This window comes from Sinocyclocheilus anshuiensis, unplaced genomic scaffold, assembly GCF_001515605.1.
Source record: "Sinocyclocheilus anshuiensis isolate Anshui unplaced genomic scaffold, SAMN03320099.WGS_v1.1 scaffold321, whole genome shotgun sequence".
NCBI classification, from domain to species: domain Eukaryota; kingdom Metazoa; phylum Chordata; class Actinopteri; order Cypriniformes; family Cyprinidae; genus Sinocyclocheilus; species Sinocyclocheilus anshuiensis.
This window is the reverse complement of record NW_015537948.1, coordinates 412,094-433,946: the sequence shown is the minus strand read 5'-3', so window position 1 is coordinate 433,946 and position 21,853 is coordinate 412,094. Positions and strand designations below refer to the sequence as shown.

The 21,853-nt window shown below is 36.4% G+C and overlaps 1 protein-coding gene across 1 annotated transcript in view; it reads right to left on the bottom strand.

Moving 5' to 3' along the window:
- The window catches only part of LOC107664385 (BAH and coiled-coil domain-containing protein 1-like), a 104,051-nt gene extending 83,720 nt beyond the window's left edge, over positions 1–20,331 (bottom strand). Inside the window, exons 1-2 of the mRNA XM_016454942.1 lie at positions 20,266–20,331; positions 17,731–18,035 (exon numbers count right to left, since the gene is read on the bottom strand). Of these exons, the coding sequence (XP_016310428.1) occupies positions 17,731–17,902 (172 nt within the window). The 5' untranslated portion in view covers positions 17,903–18,035; positions 20,266–20,331. The remainder of the gene's footprint in view (positions 1–17,730; positions 18,036–20,265) is intronic.
- Positions 20,332–21,853: the final 1,522 nt, after the last annotated feature.

The window sequence follows — 21,853 nt, the reverse complement described above, 5'->3', positions numbered from 1 at the left end:
TATATTTAAAGTGAGTTTTTTGGGCAGTGTAGAGTAGCACTTGTTGTTTTGTCATTTCTCCGATCACAAATGCAGACATGGTTTTACGTTTATGCGGCAAAAGACAGTATAAGTCATTATAATCCATAATTATGTCCCCACTGGATGCAACGAATGCCTCGTTTACAATGGGTTTTCATGTTTTTGTCTCGTCGCTCCGGCCTGAGAGGGCATCATCACAATATGGTGAGGGGCGTAACATTTCCGTCACACGCTTGAGGTATTCGGCCAATCACAACGCACTGGATAGCTGGCCAATCAGAGCACACCTTGCTTTTCAGACCGATGAGCTTTGTAAAAATCGACGCGTTTCAGAAAGGCGGGGCATAGAGGAGAAACAATAATGTACAGTATGTGGAAAATAATGTGTTTTTTTAACCTTAAACCGCATAAACACATTTCATTACACCAAATACACAAAATAATGTTCTTTTTAGCAACATCATATGACCCCTTTAATATTATATAAGCTGAATATTTTTTTTACTTCTATTATATAAGGTTTTTCAGCTGCAAAAAAATTATTTAAATACAATTTAAAACACACATTTCATGTGTTTTTGTTATTTTTCTGCAGTAAGCATAAAATAATCAAATATAAATAATATATAAAAATATACAGATGTAAATAAATTAAAGAAAAATACACTTATTTTTCATCTTATTGTTAAACATTATTAACTTTACTTATTTCTGACAATAAATTGGGTAGTTAAAAAGTTGATCACAGCAAAAGCAGTTACGAAAATGAAATTGTCTTCCCATGATGATGTCAATTTTTGAGCGTCTTAATTTTAAGAAATGTAACTTTTTAATAGGCAAACTTTTTTTTTTACTAGTTTGATGCAATGAAAACTAACTCTATATATTCAGAACTCTACACTCTGCTATGAAGTTGTCTGTACCTATTTTCAGTTTAAAAGAGTCTTATAAATAGTTTGCGTAAACTGCTGCATCATTATTTAAATGTATTTTATTGTGTAATATAGGCATGGGCCGATAACCGGTTTCAAGGTATACCGCGATTTGAAAATTTCACGGTTTCAAAAACACTAATATTTTCCGTTATATTGTTCCTGCGGTATGCGCTGTTTTTCATGTTCTCCTCAAAGACTGAAAGTGTAGGAATCCCTCAGGTTGAGTGCAGTGTAGAGAGTAACACGACCCTCCTCCTGTTGGTGCGAGCGAGCGGTCAGTCACGTGTGTGTATGATGACTGAAGGAGCTTCCCCTGGAACTTACACGATCGGCAACCGGACGTTTTTTGTCTTATTGCAACTCGTCTCTATTCTGGACTTGCACAAACTGCGTTGCAATGCAATCATTTTCCAAAATGTCATTTGTGAAAATATGAAGTCTGTAAAAGGCCGTTAACACAGGCCACAGACGCTGACGCACAGAGAAAAATACTGTAGCCGGCAGATCACTCACTCTTCATGATGCACGCCACAAACTATTCGAAGAAAATCCTCAATATTGATTTGGGGGTTTATATGAATGTGCTTCTGAGGGGAACTGACTGTCTTCAGAAAAGTTTACGTGGTATTTTCTTTTCATCTCGTCTCTGTATAGCTCACATTAAAGCAGTGTTTCAGCGCAGTGCTGCTTTGGAAATAACTGTAATTGCAGATTTAGGTTAAATAAAGATGTCAGTCTTTATTTTTCTTCTTTTTAGGAAACAAATAAAAAAATAAACAAATTCTACTGTTCCTAATATTCTGTATATTGCTCAAAAACAAAATATATGTTTGTGTTCAGTGGAAAAAAAGTTATTTTTTTTTAAACCCAGTCATTTAAAAATAACACATTTTAGAGCTGTAACAACAATACCGTGATACCGTGATATTTTTGCTTAAGGTTATCATACCGTCAAAATCTAATACCGGCCTATACCTATACCTCAGATAAATCCACCCATAAACTGCAAATAAAAACAAAACCAACTGTGACTTATCGCTCGTTTTCCATGTCAGTCACTTAGATCTTTGTGTCTAAATTGGCCAGAATAAGCTGTAATATGGACCAGACCTTTTACCATTCAGTCAAAGATCTGGCTGAAAAGTGAAGAGATGAAACAAGCTGAAAAGTAAAGAAATGAAACAGCCTGTAAAGGAACAAAACATTACACACACACGCAAATAGATACACACACACCCATCTTTACAAAGGAATGGCCAGAGGCTCTCAGCCACTTGAGCAGCTACTGACACACCGCCAGAGAAAGACGATGACACATCAGAGCATCAGACAGCCTGTAATTATAGCCTGACTTCTCTGCAATTATCGCCATCTCACAGGAAACAGCCCGCTGTCCTGCGACTAATACATAACTCACAACTCAGAGCCAAGCAACACACAAACACAAGCAGACTGAAAGCAAGTGTCTGTCCCTCCCAAAGCCAAGCTTATGTTTGGAGAGGAATACTAACTGACTACTTACAGAATACCACACAGTAAACACCGTATACTGAATACTATTTAAAAACAGGGAGTAAAACAGTATGCAGTATGCAGTGATAAATGTTTCAAACAGTAGAATGCTACATTGTTGTCAGATGGCATCTGAAATAAACAGTAATTTAGTCGTTTTAATCAAATTTCATGTACATTGTAAATTCAGGAACTGGATTCATTGAAAGCTTTCTAGAAAGAAGTTCTTAAAGGGGTCATATGATGCGATTTCAAGTTTTCCTTTCTCTTTGGAGTGTTACAAGCTCTTGGTGCATAAGGTGTTCGGCCAATCACAATGCACTGGGTCAGCTGGCCAATCAGAGCAGACTGCGCTTGTCAAAGGAGGGGGCTTTGTTGAAAACAATGTGTTTGAGAGAGGCGGGGCATAGAGGACCTACAATAATGTACAGTATTTGAAAAATAATGTGTTTTTTGAACATTAAAGCATGTCAACATATTCTGTTACACAAAATAATGATCTTTAAAATAGCATCATATGACCCCTTTAAGATAAATTGTAAGATTCCTTAAGCATTCAAAAAGTTTAAAAGAACAGCATTTATTTAAAATAGAAATATTTTCTAACAACATAAGTCTTTACTATCACGTTTTTTTTTTATTACTTTTTAATTTTCAAAGAATCCTGAAAAAAGTATCACAGTTTCCAAAAAAAACAAAAATTAAGCAGCACAACTGTTTCCAACATTGATAATAAACCAGCATATTAGAATGATTTCTGAAGGATCATGTGACACTGAAGACTGGAGTAATGATGCAGAAAATCAGCTTTGCATCACTGGAATACATTTCAAGTATATTAAAATAGAAGACCGTTATTATAAATTGTAATAGTATTTCACAATATTACTATTATGTATTTTGATCAAATAAATGCAGCTTTGATGAGCATAAGAAACCGAAACTCGTAAACAACATTAAAAATCTTACTGATCCCAACAGCAGTGTGTGTGTGTGTGTGTGTGTGTATACAATATAATATATATATATATATATATATATATATATACACACACACATTTTTTATGATTTCTGTTTTCTTAAAAATGAAAACCTGAGGTTGGTGTGTCTAAAAATGAAAATGTGTGCTCAATGTTTTTGTTGCTATTGGCTTGACTGGAGTCCAGCACTCAGATTATGCCATGACAATTACAAAATTAAAAATGAGGTCTCTATTTGACATGTTTTTCTAGAGTTGTTTTCTAATCCTACAAAATGTGCACTTCACATATTGTTTACATTACTGATCATTGGTGTCACTTCAGAGTAATGGTGCACATCCCTAATAGTAGTGTATTATATGCAACAGCAGCTAGTGTATTAATGCTAAATTACAACAATTTGATACAACCCAATACATTCATTGAATATCTTACTTTTAGGGATTAATGACAAGTTGGAGGTTATTCTAACTTTAAGAAGTTATTTACGATGACTTTTAAGAACATTATTTTCAAGAATGCATGTCCTAAGAACAATGGTAAGACAAAAGATAAAATATTTTAATGTTCTTTGGTAATACAAAATATTTGTAACTTTCTACAGTTATAAAATAAGAAGAAAATGGCAGTTGAGAATTTATTTTATTCTATTTACTCTGTTACTTTATTACGTTATTTTATTCTAAAGAATGTTTTGCAGATCTGGCCCCTGGCAGTCAAATACAAAGTCGAGGAAGAGCTGTATCAGTTCTCGCCTGACAATAATTCACTCTGCATTATGGGTTACAGTTCTCGCACAGTGTGTCTGGTTGTACGCTTTGGCAAACGTCATCCGTCTGTTCCATACAGAACATTTGCATACTGTGCGCAGTATACATACAGTTGTATGCTCTAGCAATATTAATGTTAGCATGTTAGAATGCTATTTCAAACATAACCCAAGTGTAGAGTCAGCTGTTTGCTTGACACCCATTTTCCTCTTTTCACATCGTCCTTCTAACTGAGAGCCAGAAAATGGGAGACAATCGGCCGCTTTACAGAGCACGACAGAGAAAAATGGCAGCAACGTGTGAAAAGATGAAAGAATAAAAGCGCCATTATTACTGTACAGTAATGACGCCTGGGGAGGAAAGAGATGGCAGTGAAAGAATGCAGGCTAATAAAGACTAAGAAGAAGTGAAACACACTAGCACCTTTACCCAGTGTGCCGTTGTGCTTGGGTATCAGATGCACCCCTCACCCCCCATTCCCAAATCCCAACTCAACCTCACCTCCATCCACGAGCATTAACCAGAGCTACACAACAGACTATTCATTAGACTTAGTTCACACCTCGCTCAGAAACACACCCTTAACACACCATCAGCACCAATTAATTCACCTGCCACTTCAGCCGGAGAGACACTGCTTTATTTTCAGGGCTCAACAACGCCAAGGATTTCTCTGCTGGCCTGGCTGAGTCAGTGCTCATACCTGCTTGACAGTATTTTCACTGGACCTTAATTCATTTAAAAAAATTTCAGCAACATATTTTTTACATGCGTCAGAAATATACATTTATAGTTTCCAGCAGGGCCATAACTCTCATTACAGACACTGAAAGGGCCAAGTCGCCTGCAGTAATCAGATCTGGCCAAATTGTCAGCCCCGTTATTTGATATTCTTGATGCTGCTCTGCTGCACTCCATTACACTCTCTGTTTGTTTTTAGGATGACAGAAGGTTTTAAAAGTTACATTTTTAGGCTTGCCTGCCTTAGTTGAATTCCAGCACAACACTTCCTTTTTAATGCAAGGTACAATATAAGTACCCTAACATGTAATATTCGACAACTGTTTTACAGTAAAAATTTTAAACAACCAACAGTAATATCCATTGATGCAAACAAATTATTTTTCTTTAAAAATTTAACAGAGCCATTTTTGGCACATTTGGGCATACAATTAAGAGTGAATGTGTTCATATTTTACAATAAAAATATTGTTTATAAAAAGTTTAAATGGATTTCTTTAAAATACATTCTAGTCATTTTACTGTTTTTATTATTATTTTAATAAATCTATTTAAATCCTTTAATTAATATATTCCTTTAAATAAAAAGGATGGACCATGATGGCTGAGGCCTTGGTTTCCAGTAAACCAAAAGTTTTCAAGTTACTAAAACAATATCAACAAACATCATATCTGCAACACTTGACATGATAGGGCATTTGCCATTTTTTAATTGAATAAAATTGTACTTTTTGTTTATCTACATTTTAATAATATTTTATTTTCATATTTTATTATGCAATCATTATTGTGTATTATTATTATTATTATTACTACTACTATTTTTATTCTTATTATTAAATCTGCATTGGTGTTTTGACAATATTGTAAAATATGTAAAATAATCATGGAGAGATTATTTTTTACGTTTATTTATTTTCATATTTTATTATGCAATCATTATTGTGTATTATTATTAGTAGTATTAGTAGTAGTATTTAATCTGCATTGATGTTTTGGCAATATTGTAAAATATGTAAAATAATCAGAGAGATAGAGGGAGGTGTTGACACCTGGCTCTCTTTGAGTACAGTGGGCTCTGTGCCTGGACCCGTGCAGCTGTTTACTGAAAACACCTGCCACAGTGAGTTAGGGGTGGAGAGGTTGGGGGGTTGTTGATCGGTCCAGACAGGCCTGGCGCGGGCCGCTCCCGCCACGATACACCCTCAGAGCCATAAATCCAGCCTAGATCTCCCCACGGCCTCCAGAGACGAATCATCAGCACTCCTGCCCCATAGCACGGGATTAACTCCTGCACCGCAGCTGTCTCTTTAATATTAGATAGATGTTATACAATTCTAATCCCTCGCACTAACCTCTTTAACCATCTCCACACTAAACGATGTGCTTTTCAAACACATCCTAGAGGCTCAGAGTCTCAAACTAAACCACTGTTTCAAATTTCCAGTAGAAATCTTACTAGATTCTTATATTTCGGGAAGGAAATATGAGTGGATTACACTGGAGGGGTTTAAAGACAATTAATATTGAGTAATATTAACAATTTAACTGCACTGACACTATGGGATGAGAACAAAATTTTAACTTTGAAATAAATCAACATTAAACTGGCTTGAGCTGAATAATGTCACTGTTGTCTACTGTAGGGCTGCTTATAACCGAATGAAACTTGTTTCATAATTGATGAATTTTACAACATTAACAATGTTATTTTCTAGGGATGTGACAGTGAGGAAATTTTCCCACCGGTTAATCGACGTGTGACAACATCGGTAATACCGGTTTCACCGTGGGGGCTGGGGCTACTAAATCATCCGCGATCGTCTTGTCTGTCTCACCTCACTCTTCTTGTCAGTCAGCTCGACCCACTCTCCTTCACTGGATAAATGAAATCTGATCTGTGATGCGACTGTCGTTCGGCACGCTGCATTGAGCAGCCACGTTCAGTTTTTAATTGTAGTGTCTGTTCTTTTACTGAATTAACTAAACGAAATTATTTTTATTACTATAAAAAATCAAAACGACGGTGGGGGTCGGTGCCGTGGTGGGCAAGTGACATAACCGGTGTTGCGGCTTAACACCGGTATCACCGTCAGCACCGTCTATCGCGGCAAGCCTATTATTTTCCTGTTTGTTAATGTGAAGCTGCTTTGAAATGATCTGTATCCAAAATTCAGTGCCACAGTAGTGCTGTGGGTGGTTTCTAGATAATCTTTTACTGGCCGTGTCAAAAGAGTCCTTAAGTGTCTGTGATATTCTGGTCTCTAGATAGGGATCCTTCCATGAAAGTCTAGAAGATTTATTATCAGGTTCTTTGCCACATTTTATCATCAGCCAGGTGAAAATCATAAACCCGAATGGTTAGAAAAGTAACAGAACACTTCTCCTCAAAAGGCTGTAGCATGACAAATAAAACACCAAAGTTAATGCTTAGTGTTTGGGGTTTGTTCAAATCATTACTATGAACAGAAATAGTCATGCTCACCTTTGCTCCAGTAATTGGTTCTGTCTAAAGGTTTTCAGAATAGAAATAAAAAAAATATTAGTGAATACAAACACGTTGTATGAGCCTGTGAGTTATTGTTTCACATTATTTGTTTATGCATTTATATGTATTATATATTGTATAATGTTTATTGTTTTCCCCTAATAAGATAATGAGGTGGGCTGTACCACATGAATGTACCCATGAGATCTGTGTTTTAGTCAGGCAGTGATGAGGTAGGGGTGTGGCCTATGGGGAAAGGGACACAGTTTTGAGACCGTGTTTGGGAGCGGTGTTGATCTCCGTCTTCAACTTTGATGTCGTCTTATTGTTATTCCAATAAATAATGAAGTGAACGGAACACGCGTCGACTGTAATTCCCCGCACAAGGAAGGCCACCACACACGTAAATAAGGCTTTATTTCAGATTTGCCCACATTCTTTTCTTTATAAACAGAACGACACTGTGCTGTCATTTTAACCTCACATCTGACAGAACAAAACTTACTGATCAGAGCTAGAGAGAGAGAGAGAAAGAGGAGGCAGTGTACCCTAGTGGTCAAAGTGTGCACTATAGGAGATACTGAGGACAAAGGCTATCCATATTACCATACTACTGTTACTATTTCTGTAGTATACAGTATGTATACTATGTACAGCATGCAATTTTCTGCATTCATAAATGGATACAGATGATTTACAACAATGTACAGTAAATCGACAGTTTTACACAAGCATTCTGGTCATTAATGCATTATACAACAATTGTATTTACATGATTATTCTTTCTTTACTCATCAGTATTAATCTCAGGCGATTTAGTATAAAATTATTTGTCAATATGATTATAAGAATTCCACAAATTTAGGGTCCTTGTTTTAAAAAGCTTTGAGCCAGATTTTTATCTTAAATGCAAAAACTACAAAAACTTATTTTTTTTTTTCAAACTCACTCTGAATGCAACAAGTCGCTGTGAATTTGAGACACAGGCAGCTGCGTTCAGCCTCCCTTGAGACTGATTAAATTGGATTTTCTGATGCTAATCTTTGTTTTTGCACAAAAGGGCCGACACATCCTTGAAAAGAATGCAGCATGTATATTTAATGGCACAACTCTTACTCAGTACAGAGTATCAGTGAAGTCTGTCGCTCTGATGAAACACAACCAATTAGTGACAGGCAAATTCTCATTCTATCTCATTCACATACAAATACTTTACAAATTAAAAATACAAAATTCAATGGGACAATATAGGTTGTGCTGCGTACACCTGTCAAGACATTTTTGTTTGCTTGTACAAACTAAGGGTTGAGTCAAAATATGTATTATTTATTTTTATTTTATTTATTTATTTACTTATATTTTTATTTTTATTTACTTATTTATTTTGAGGTAATCTACCTCTCAGTGGTGTGCCGTGGTGTTCTGAAATGAGGAGGCAAAGATGTAAGTTTTCTTTTTTTTTTTTTTTTATCAAATGTACATTCATCTCCTAGTTACATTTTCTGGTTAAATAAATATTACATTATCAGAAAAGAAAAAAAAACACAATTCTATTTTTTTTTTACATTAACAATGTAATCAATATTCTATTTATTAAAGCCAAGTATGAATCTCATCAAGTGCATTTAAGCATTTTACATTTATTCCTTAATAACTTAAGGCAGTAACAATACACTTCATTCAATATATTTTATTGGTGAACTTATATTCAGCCATTCTTTTTAATAGTTCTCTTTTCACTATCATTTTTCAGATCATCAGTCATCAAATCTCAGTAAATATTGGTCACAGACATGGAGATTTAGCCTACTTTAAATTTCACCAAGCTGATTACTCACTAAAAACTCCCACAGATCATGTTTACAGGCCATTTTAAGTCTTATTTTGACGTAACAAAGTGGTTAAATCTAAGTGTGTGAGTTGTTTACTTACGTCCCATTAATGCCATTGTATTGTTAATTCAGACCGATCCGCGAAAGCGGAACGCGCATGAACACAAGAGGTGGGATTTATCACATGAACCAATCACAGACGAACCAGTCATATCCAATCATATCACGATGGAGGCTTTGCCTCCTCTCATGTGACTTTCCCCCATTCATTCTCAATTACCGCCCAGCAAAGTCACCACACGCTTAGGGGGTCTATTAAAACTCAATGGGCTCAGGGGAGGCGAGAGAGACGTGGACTCGACGCAAACTTTACCTGCTGGTGTCGCAGTGGACAGAGTTTCTTTGGAAAAACGAGTGATTTATACACTTTTTAATGTTATATTTTGTAATATTGGCATTGTTTGATTTTTTTTTTTTTTCATACCCAATATTTTGAGAAGACACTGCCTCCTAGGAGGAAACGCCCCTGCTCTTATAACTGATGTCTGTAGAGGCTAACTTGCAATGACCCTGGAACAATTCTTGAAAGTTTATATTTTTGGTAGATCAGGGGTGTATTCCAGAAAGGAGGTTCAACAAACTCTGAGTTAAAACTTGAACTCTGAGTTGACTTACCCTGAGATGGGAAACTCTTGAGTTTTCGGTTTCAGAACAGCTGAATTGTGTTAGTTCAATCCACTCTGAGTATGTTGACTCCGAGTTTAGCGCGTGCACCACGACTATGGAAAGCCATGATCAATGGAGCTTCGAAATTATGATTCACCATGGCAACAGCACCCGAAAAAAAAAGACTTCCGCATACTACGCAATACGTAACTTTAATTCTTAATCACTGTTATAATATCAGAGGTGAAAACTGGCAGAACGGTAAGCTATTGAACTAATCTTCATTTTCATGGTAGGCTATCCCACAGGCAAAAAAATAAATAAACATGAAAAACATAATTAAATTAATTTATTAATTTAAAATTAATTTTTCACAAAATTAATTGTGAATAATTTGTGTTATTTAACAGCTGTGGTGGTGGTTACGGCATATAGCCTATCTCGCACTACCCATCCATCTGGAATCCTTCCATTCAATTCAGTAATTAGTTTCATTTTCGTAAGGCGCAATGTTAGGAATATGCGTGTCATCAATGCATCCAACCACACTGGAAATCCTAAAGGAAATTCTAATTATTAGGTTACTTCCAGAGGTCACAGCAAGATGTTATCAAGTGAACGTCATTTAAAAGTGGTACCGCTCAAATAAATAGGCTATGCATGTGGATATGGCAAAATAAAATAAAGTAAAATAAATTCCACTCCTGATGTAAATGTGACTCCCCACGAATTAATGCAGCCTCCTCATCTACAGGATCCCGTGTAAAAAGACATGCCATTTTTGTCACATTTACAGTGTCTGCATGATGAAAATGAAAGTGGTGCGGTGAGAAAAATAAAAAATAAAAAAAAATCTTGTTTCCATTTGCATTAAGATTATTTTTCTTACCCCAGTGGCAGATAATTTCACTTGTTTCCCCCAGGAAACAAGACTAAATGTTGTATTTTAGTTTTTTATATAGAAAATGCATCTTGATTTAAGAATTTTTAGATATTTGTACTTGAAATAAGGCAAACATCTCAGCAATAAAAGCATTTTTGCCGCATGAATGAATGAATGAATTATTTAAACATCGCTTACGCTATAAAAAGGGAGAGGAGACCGAAAGAAACTCTGGGTTTACTGAAGAAAACCTGCTCCCGACCAGGTTAGGTTCACAGAGTAAGTTACTATGGTAACTTACCGAAAGGTTTAGTTTTGTCTTTTATTGGAACCGAAAACACTGCGTTTCCCTTTTCTGGTGTTAACAAACTCTGAGTTTCCAACAAATCCCACTTTCTGGAATACACCCCTGGTAGATCAGTATATTGGCCTGGCCAATATTTGGCCATTTTGAGATTTATTCGGGCATCAACGGATAAACATAACCACAACCACTGACCAAATAGCAGACTTGTTAGTTTTACTTTGTGTAAGATATAAAGTTTATAATAAACTGTTTCTGTTTTAAAATACCATAAATACCATAATGGTAACACTTTACAATAAGGTTGTATTTGTTAACATTACTTAACTAAATTAGTTAACATGAATTAAAAATACTTCTAAAGCATTTATTAATCTTAGTTAATGGTAATTTCAACATTTTCTAATACATCAGCAAAATTTTAAGTTAATATTAATTAATGGACCTGAGCTAACGTGAGCAAATGAACTGTTGCATTTTTATTCCTAGCATCAACAAAGATTACTACTGTAACAAATGGCTTGGTCATTGTTAGTTCATGCAACAACTATAGTTAACTAATGGGACATTATTGTGATGAATATGATTCATCATGAGGCAGACACATGATTGAGGTCAGTAAGCACCCCTCAACACACAGACCCATAATCCACCTCCATCCAAAACACAACATGCTTTTCTCTGCTCTTTTCTCTGAAAGATTACAATAATAAAATTGAAATTAAAAACAAATAATCTGGATTTTCTGCTTGAGCCATTAATAATGTCTAACAGCTGTCACATGCAGCACAACCACATGCGGCGGTTGGCCCGAGGCCGCCTGATGAGAGGAAGACAGACGGAGGGAGAAAGAGACGGTTCCTTTCACCTGCAGGTCGACTAAACATCTTTTTTGCTTGTCTTGTTTAATGGCTTATTCTTTGAAAGCTGCTGTAGGTTAAGGGAAGTGTGAGCTTCCTCTGCTGAAGTGTAAAATACGTGGCAGGGTATGAAAATGTGATATGGGTTATGTGATACGGGAAGGATTGCCTGCCCAGATTGTCTTCTTTGTGTAGGGTTGCAGTGCCCGCCTGACCTGCAGCGTGAGGGGACGCCACGGCTGTGTGGCACAGTGCCAAGCTAAATATACTAAATATGAACAAACTAAATATGATAATACAGCACACTGTGCCCTATTTTTACAGATTTTTTTAGAGTGTATAGTCCTATTGTATTATTATTTTTAGTATTTTTCAAATGATAATGTCCCAAAATGTCATCAAAGGGGCGTTTTGGCAAATTAGCTAAGTAAGTAAAACACACACACACGTTTACACAGCTATGGAAATGAGGATATAGACTGCTGTTGTTTTTTCTATAAAGTCAATTGTAATTACTATAGACCAGATTTGACCCCTAAAAGAAAATGTTTTGCATTAAAAGGCATCAGGCAGTTTATTTCATTTATGAATTGTTTTTACGAACAAAAATGTCCCCGGATGTCCCCAAGTGAAGTTTTATCCAATTTAGCTTACTTCTGGGGATAATCCCTAAACTATTGCTAATAGTACACACATACACAAACACACACACACACACACACACACACTGACCAATCAGAAAACCCAACAGCTAATTCTGCCCCAGCAAAGCTGTTAATCAGGTCAATAAATTAAGCACAAAATGATCCACAAACACATAGTTATGCAGCTTATCTGATGTAATGCTACAGACATACATATTTCATTCAAATTGTTGAAAGAGGTTAAACCAGTTTGGACATCTTGGACCAGTTTGTGGTAAAAGGGATAGAGTAAAGGCCTGTTCACGCCAAGAATGATAATGTTAAAGATAACTATAACTATAACAATAACGATAGTTTTGTCATCTGCTGCTTCACATGATGCTCTTTAAAGTCTGTTGGATTCTGATTGGCTGATGTTTTTATTGTCCATCAGCTGAAACTGCTTCCAACGATAACAACACAGAGGAACGATATTGCTATCGTTGTGGCGTAGACTTCCCAATTCTCATAGAATTAGAATAATTATTAAAAATGTATAGTTATCGTCCTTGGTGTGAACAGGCCTTAAGTCGGGGTGCTGGTTTCAGCTAGGTTGGGTTTTCAATAGAAGAGCCATGAGAATCTCTATCTAATCTGCTCTCTAGTCATGTCCTTAACAAATACACACACACAAAACATCAAAACACTTGTGCACCACATGATTTGATTGTGAAAAGTTTGTTATATCGCAGATTTGAAGCACAGTGTTTGGAGAGGAGGGTTATTGTAGAGACGGAGCAAGTTATTTTATATTCTGATGAAAGATTAATATGAAGACAACCCTTTTTTTATTAATGTGCACTAATGAATTGTTCACACAGAGAGCAGGTAAGTGTATTACGTAAAAAGGGCACATTTTGATTTCATGTTTTTTAAAGCATGCAGGATAAGAATAGAAACCGTTTCTAACAATATCAGTGGAGCCCTTGATGTGGGCCCTAAAACTGCTATCTCAGATTGTTTTGGAAGTGAGAGAGACTTTATGGCTTGCCAACCTCTTATCTCCCAACAAACCCCTTCATCAGGTCAGCCGTAAACACCAGAAATGCTTTCATAACACCACTAAACACCTGTGCCTGCCTTTACATCCCCATACCCCCTCTTCTGAGACCTTTAATAAAATCTCTCAGTACAGTTATTTATTCCCCTCTGGAAAGTAAAACACAAGGGTAAGCAGCAGTCAGCAGGATTAACCTGTAAACAGAGCAGGGTTGCTGGGATATCCAGACAGGATATAAGAATGAGGGGACAGACAGGGACGTTCTGCCCCTCCAAAACAGCCTTTGAGCACAGACCCATTGTATGCTACTCTGCAGGTTCAGGAAACAGTCTTCCATAAAATGCGTCACACGCGGTGGGCTTGAGTGAGCGGAGGCCGGCGGCCTTGAGAACGGCGCCGGCGGGCGTGCGGCAACCATTAGGAGGGCGTGGACAAGTCAAATTTTATAAAGAATATCTCTTTGGATTTGAGACTTTAGTCTTTGCAACTTTACAGATCTTCTTTATGCACCAAGAGCTTGTAACACTCCAAAGAGAAAAGAACAATTGAAATCACATCATATGACCCCTTTAATGCAACATCAAGTCTCAATAACAATATGCTTACACATGATAATTTTTCTAGAAAGTATCTGTGAAACAACTCCACAAACCAGTCATGATGGTGTTCAAATAGTTAAAATTAAGCCACATAAAGAGTTGAAATAGCTAGATTTTTTAGATTTTCTTTTTTTTTTTAAGTGAGTTGCTATGTTGTTCACTTGTTGGCTCAAGACAATAACAGTTCTTTATTGGCATTGATGGTTCCATGAAGAACCTGTAACATCCATGGAATCTTTCCATTGCACAAAAAGGCTCTTTATAGTGGAATAAGATTCTTTAGATTATTAAAATGTTTTTCACACTAAGAAAAAATGGTTCTTTTAAGAAATGTTCACTGAAAGTTCTTTGCGGAACCCGAAATGGTTCTTTAATGGCATCACTTTGGAAACCCCCTTTTGGAACTTTTTTTTAAGCGTGATACATTAAGTCTGTATGATATTCTATGGTCTCCAGATATGGCCTCTCCTTTAATGCAGGTCTATGACAATTCAAATCCATAACCCTAAGAATGCACAATAGTAAAACTTATAGCAGTTATAATCAGGAACATCTCACTTCCAAATGCACAGGATTCCAAAGAAGAAACCATGACAATGTCACGTTTTTAATGCTCAATTGAGATTAATTTGATGTCTTCTCCTGTAACAGGTAAGGTGCTATACCACAAAAATTGCCCACAGATGAGCACAAAAGTGCAACTTCAATCCCAGCATAAGCATCAAACCAAAAGGAACAACCGAAATAACTGAGAGAGGATAAGTGAAATTGAGAGCTTTCTCCGAAACGAGGCCACATTTCATGAGTCTTTGAGGAACATCGTTGTTTCAAAGCCAAGAGAGCGTTGCGACAGCAGCCTCTGTCTCTACAAGCCTCCAAGTCCAATAGCAGCTGAATAATAAAGCCACTGAAAGACACCACAGAAGGTCTTTCACTGAGCCTGGATCCCAACCTGCATCTGAATGCATTTGTACATCAATTCCCTGAAATATTCATGTTCTTTGTAAAGAATTCATGTGAGGCCGTGAGGGAGGCAGTCCCTGGAGGGATAGAATGAATCCACTAACGCAGCTACACCCCCTTTACGCCTGTGGGATGCTATTGACCGGTCCGTTCGCTTAACGAGAAAAAAAATGGTTTGGTGTCCATCCAGCTTGGTTTGCATGAACATCATGCTTTTCTTAGCTTATCTCTAATTAAATAAATAATGGTATTTGTTTAGTTACATATACATTAGCGGCAGACTACTTTGGGATTTTTTTTTAGGCATTTAATATTTGGTTAAAATACTTTTTGCACAATAATATGCACACTCTGCACAATAATAGGTTGATTACACTGTTAATCTATCAAAGCATTGCATTGTTTGGGCGTCCCAATCAGCTCAACTGGTATCTGTTTGTCCCCCAAATGGCAGACAGGAGGAATGCTCAGGACACAGAAATTACAAGTTTTGCCTTTATTGGCTGATGCCTTTACATATTTTATACACATATATTATATAATATTTAATCAGAAAATATGAAAAGAGAAAAATGTCCACTGTAAAACAGCACAGTTGTCAGCCGATGATTTCAAAATCTCAAATATATATCATTCTATCACTAATGTGCATCCTCTTTTACTTGTCCTGCTAGATACAAACAAGTGTAAAATCCTGTGCTTTTCATCAACCTTAGACAATGCAAAATTGCCCTCCGTCATCCTCTTCTAGAATGAAGGTGTAGCAGTGGTGGTGTGATAATAACACACAGGTTGAATGTCACCACATGAATCAAGCAGGAGACATGGTTGAGACGGTAATGTTCCAGACAAAGCTATAAAACTCTGAGCTCTGCGAACTTTATCTCTAGATACAATACCTCACCTGTCTCAATCATTGAACAGTGATGACAGTTAAGGGCACGGCTGCATGATGGCACAAGCTGTGAGTGTACGACCAAAACATTGTCATATCCGGTTAACAGCACACCCGCACCCTTTAGCAAACATTAGCCTAAATACTCATTACCCAAGACCAAATGGACACATCTACCACAATAAATTTAAGTGTACATGAGTGTATGGACACTTCTGAAACAATGCCTTATTGTAGATATTTCTCATATATTTGATTCAGAGGTAACAAGACAGGTATCAGCACTTTTTTTTAGCAGGCTAAATCTATAGCCTAATAATTATTCTAAATAATTATAAAATCATAATCTTTGAATCTGTTTGTTCCCAAAAGCATCTAAATGCAAGACATTTGCATTTATAGGTCACATAGCCTAAATGAAAGGCTATGTGACTTGGAACAGTAAGGCCTCAGTAGTGCAAAACAAGTATGCTCTTCATGTAACTGATTTAGATTTATTATTGTCTATGGATGGTGAATTACCTAAGTATGGCCTTATTGATGAACAATGTAAAATGGATCATGTGGATCTTTCTTTAAGAATGGTGTAAAGTATTAAGGAAATTGCATCGGACTAAATCGAATTGCTCATGCCTAACAGGTCACATAGCCTAAATGAAAGGCTATGTGACTTGGAACAGTAAGGCCTCAGTAGTGCAAAACAAGTATGCTCTTCATGTAACTGATTTAGATTTATTATTGTCTATGGATGGTGAATTACCTAAGTGTGGCCTTATTGATGAACAATGTAAAATGGATCATGTGGATCTTTCTTTAAGAATGGTGTAAAGTATTAAGGAAATTGCATTGGACTAAATCGAATTGCTCATGCCTAACACTGCAATACTGTATTGATAAAATAATCGGAAAGCTCTAATTTAGGCTGTTAACTTTAAATATTAAAATATACCATTGGTAATACTCAAATAATAAATATCTACAAATGCACAACAACAATTAATAGGCTGTATTTAAAACATATCACGTGCATGCTGGTATTCAAAACGTTCATTGTTTTAATATGTTCTTAAATCGTAATTTGAAGGGCAATTTATACACATACCTTACAGAAAACATGAGCTGTTAGCTATATATAACCGTTGCCTGTCACAATTCATAGTAAACCGATACGTGCTCATCTCATATTTTTTCAAAATCACATTTAAGGATTCTAAGTCTTAAGTCTGGACTTAATCAGCAAGGATACGAGCATAACAAACAAAAAAAGGTAATATAGGCTTATCTATCTATCTATCTATCTATCTATCTATCTACCTACCTACGTTGGTTCTTTGTAGCACCTAAAATAAGCTAAATATAAATAATAATACAAATATATAATAAACATTCTGTAACCAGATTTGGGTGTAAATGGTTCTTGAATCGCTATGTGGATTCTTTGATGTGACATTATAGGTTTTTCAAACATAAATAAGCAATAGCCTAATCAAATACAGATCTGATATAAACATGAACATTGACTATTCTCTGAAATAGTGTGTAAACTCTTTGTTGAGCTTCCACAGAAATGCCAGCGAATCAGAGAAAACGCAACAAACCTGAATGCGCCGCCATCGGTAAGTGAGATGGATAATATTTCCCGGGTGGAAAATGAGGCGCATGTTGCACAGAGCCGTGGCCGGAGGAGGAGATGCGAGAGGCGGCGCGATGCACTAGAGAGGCCCGCTCTGAGAGGAGATGTGCTGGAGCGGAGAAATCACGACCCTCCATTCCAAAGAAAACAGCCGATATAATCCAAAATCAAGCGGAAATCAGATGAAACCTATGTACTGTAATCCGTATGCGTTTGCTTCAGTGGAAAGCGCGCATCTCCTGCTCAGGTTGAAGTCCTCAATCATCTTTTCTACAAAGAAAGAAAGAGTAAACGTTATAATCTCGGTGTGGCACACCATTGCAGCTGACATGCATCTGCTTCATGCACTCAGTATTAGTAAATATAAATTGAGACCTACATTTGATGTAGTGCATTCACTTAGAGAACAGCTGCATTGTTTTTTTAGGCGTCCATTGAAATCATGTGAAAGAGATGTGAAAAGTCCATAGATGGCAGTGATTTAATAGGCCTGATAGAGACCGATCCTTAGTGTATGGATGCGTGATAAAGATACACACCTTTTCCAGGACAGAGAAAAATTATGTTTTAAATTGAGATCTTCGTGTTTTATAATTGCAAGCATGCACACATATGATGGCAAACAAACGACATGCGAACACTTGAGCATGACAAGTGCTATTGTTTGCAGACTATGAATGTCGACTTCAGCCCCGTGTGTTGATTGTTTTTATTGTTAGACATCATTTACACATTTCTGAAATCTGACTAAATAAATCACATAGTTTTTAAGACGTGCATGGCGTGAATGAAAAAGGAAAACGATGACATTGATTAGATGCATGAATTAATATGAAAAATAATTGTGATATTTTATATATCATATTTTAGATCATGTCCATTTTGTTTTACATATCGTGAGATACATGCACTTTGAATAAACATGACATCGGTTCACTTTTAATAGCAATACATATCAAACTATTATGATAAAAAGCAACAACATAAACTGTTAATACCATTTGCTAACAGAAATCAATTTTTGATTGAAAGTCCTTTTTGGTTTTTAGCAGAATGCACTGAAAGACGTGTGTGTGTGTGTGTGTGTGTGTGTGTGCGCGCGCATGTAAACAACTGCAATTTCCTTTCATCTGGTTGACCTGTTTTAGCTTCTATGCGGAGCAATTAAATCTAACAGAACATAACACACAATATCTAGTGTCGAGTTCCAGCCTACTAATATTCGTTTGTTTTATCTGTTCCCTTCAACAAGCCTTTTGTGCTCTCTCTCTCTTTCTTGTAGACTAGATTTGAAGAAAATTGCACAATGTCACACAATAAATTAATTATTTAAGTGGGTTCCTTAATTGAAATGCGCAGACTACTATCAATTACAGCTTTTTCAGAAAAGATACAAATGAAATAAATTCAGTGATTTCCGCTGATGCAGGCCATGCATACAAACCAAGGTGGCCTTTCAGCCAGCAGCTTTTGTCTCCGTCAGCCATTACCGTGCAGCTCCAACACTCCACAACAGCCGTCCATTTCGAGCACACAACATTCAATCACACACTGCATGATTTGTTTTAAACTTGGCCTTTGCATGCAGTTGTATACTTAAATGCTTTGTATCGACAGCCGAATCGTGAATGTTATTAAATATAATCCTGACGCAAATAGAAGTTGTTTTTGTCTCGTGCGTGACAATGCACAAAGCAGAATGCCAGAAAACCTTGTCTTTCTATGTCAAAGTGAGCAAAAAGCATAACTGTACTGGGTATCTTGTGTTCATCGAAGACAGAAACTCACAAAGACATTCACATTATTTTTATAGCTCGTCTGTCGGTAGTGTTATTCGGCTGGGAGAACGCGCTGCCCGGACACAAGCAGTGAAACGAGCCTCTCTCATGCCGATCCGAAATAAATCAGAATTGATCATTACAGATAAGCATTGATCAGCGAAGAAAAACACCGATCTGAATCTGATAATAAAAGGACAACTGGAAATTTGGATGATGCACGTTTAATTTTTATTTGTTCCTTGTCATGTTTCAAATCAGGTACTGCTATGCAATATCTTTAGAGAAAATATTTCAAATGTAACAATAAAAAAATAATTCATTTGTAGAAATATTGAGCAGAAAAGCGCAAAAACTATATTAATACAGATGGTATTTTAAACAATGTGCGTGATTACAGAATTCATGAAAATATCACTTGTAAGTTGAGTTGCAAACTTAACAAGGCCATACAAGAATTTAACTGAGAAATATTAATTTCACGAAATTACATATTAAACAAATGCATTAAATTAGAATCTTTAAATGAAGTGCGGCCTGTAGCACGGTGATTAAGTGCGTATATTTATTAATTATTTTACATTTATAGGTTTTCCATTTCCCTTTTGGATGCTGAATCATAATTGTTTGTGCTGTTTCAGTAGTTAACATTATTTTCTTTATTTCTTTGAAGGTCTTTGAAGACACAACCATGACATAAAAAATAAATATGAATTACTTACTGGTATGTTATATCCTTGCATAACAATAAATAATTTTAATTAGAAATCAAGAAAAATATGCAGAGCAATGATGTCACTTATTTTAAAAAGCATATTTCAGTGGTTCGGTCCTAGTTCCCCTCATACGATTGAAGCAGTTGTCGCTCGCCGGTCTCGGGCGTCTATAGGCCACTGAAGTCGCGAGTTCTCTTGTCCGGCGCCGATCGTGCCTCTCAACTCCGGAAGAGTAAACACACCCGCTCATTGGTCAGATTCACGAAGGATAATGAGCTGGCGTCGCTCGCCTGGGGTCACTCCACGTTCTGATTGGTCGAAATCAGTAACCAATAGGAATCCGACGTGGACAGCGAGAGCAATGAGGCGAGCGGCAAATTCAAGCAAAATACTAAAGACTGGTTACAATGTCTTAAATATTCCTTTGCAAACGAGCACAGGATTCCGACCTCGAGCCAGTTACTGTGTAGCCGCTGTCTTAAACAACGTCAAACAGGTATGTATGAGATGTATTTTCTTTAAGAATAAGCCATCAAACAATATATGTGACTAATGAAAACAAACACTGTATTAAGAGTAAACACTATAGAGCCTTCAAAAATCGATGTATAAGTACGCGACAGATCCATATATACATATAAATGCACTGCACTGAATGTTATAGTTTGCATTAGTTTATTTAAAGCTAACAGCCCGTGTGTGGGTTTATGAACAAGCTTTTAAAAAAGGCTCCATTTGGAGGAGGATTTGATTGGTTGGCACGTTGCCAACGTATTGTCACTCACCGAGTGTAAACAAGACTCTGATTGGCTGCTCGCCAGTCCGCGTTGGGCTATCTGAAAAAAAAGAAAGAAATAACTGGATCTGCGGTTTCAAGGCGTCCCAGGTTAGATGATGAAAACCGATAAGAAGGAACAGTTTCAAGGCGCGCATAAAGGCGGACCCTCTATGGCCCTGGAGCTACACTCGGAGAACGCGAGAAGTAGAGAAAGAAATGTTCGATATGTTGAAGGATTCAAATTTGATGTGCGATACCTTCAGATCTGGAACAGATAAACATGAAGCAGTCACAAGGCGGATTTCTGAACACATCGGTAACAATGAAGAAAATCGGGAAAAGGAAGAGTTTGGATCAGCTTTACTCGAACCCATTTATTCTGAACGATAGATAAAGCCCGACGGAATTGAAAAAAGGATACACAAAAACGCTACGCTAAGATATTTTATTTCAATATATAAAAGGTTTACAAAAAATGGAAAGAAAATATGTATCAGTTTGTGTTTACATCTGTTTCGTTGAAAGGTATGTGCTCTTATCTAAGGAAATGTGCTTTTATATATAAATAGACTATTAACTAAATGTACATTTAAATAGCATACTACATTATAATTTACATTTTCAGTTTGGCTTCTTAATGTTTGAGATTTACAGGATACATACAAATTGTCTGATGCACAGCTCTTTGGGCAAAATTCTATACAATTCTATTTTGTTTAAAAATCAAATCTGACCTTGTAGAGAGGTGTAGTGACGTGTATATACAGGAATGTGTGCTGAGAAACATTTAATACATTGTATTTTTTTCTCCTTGTT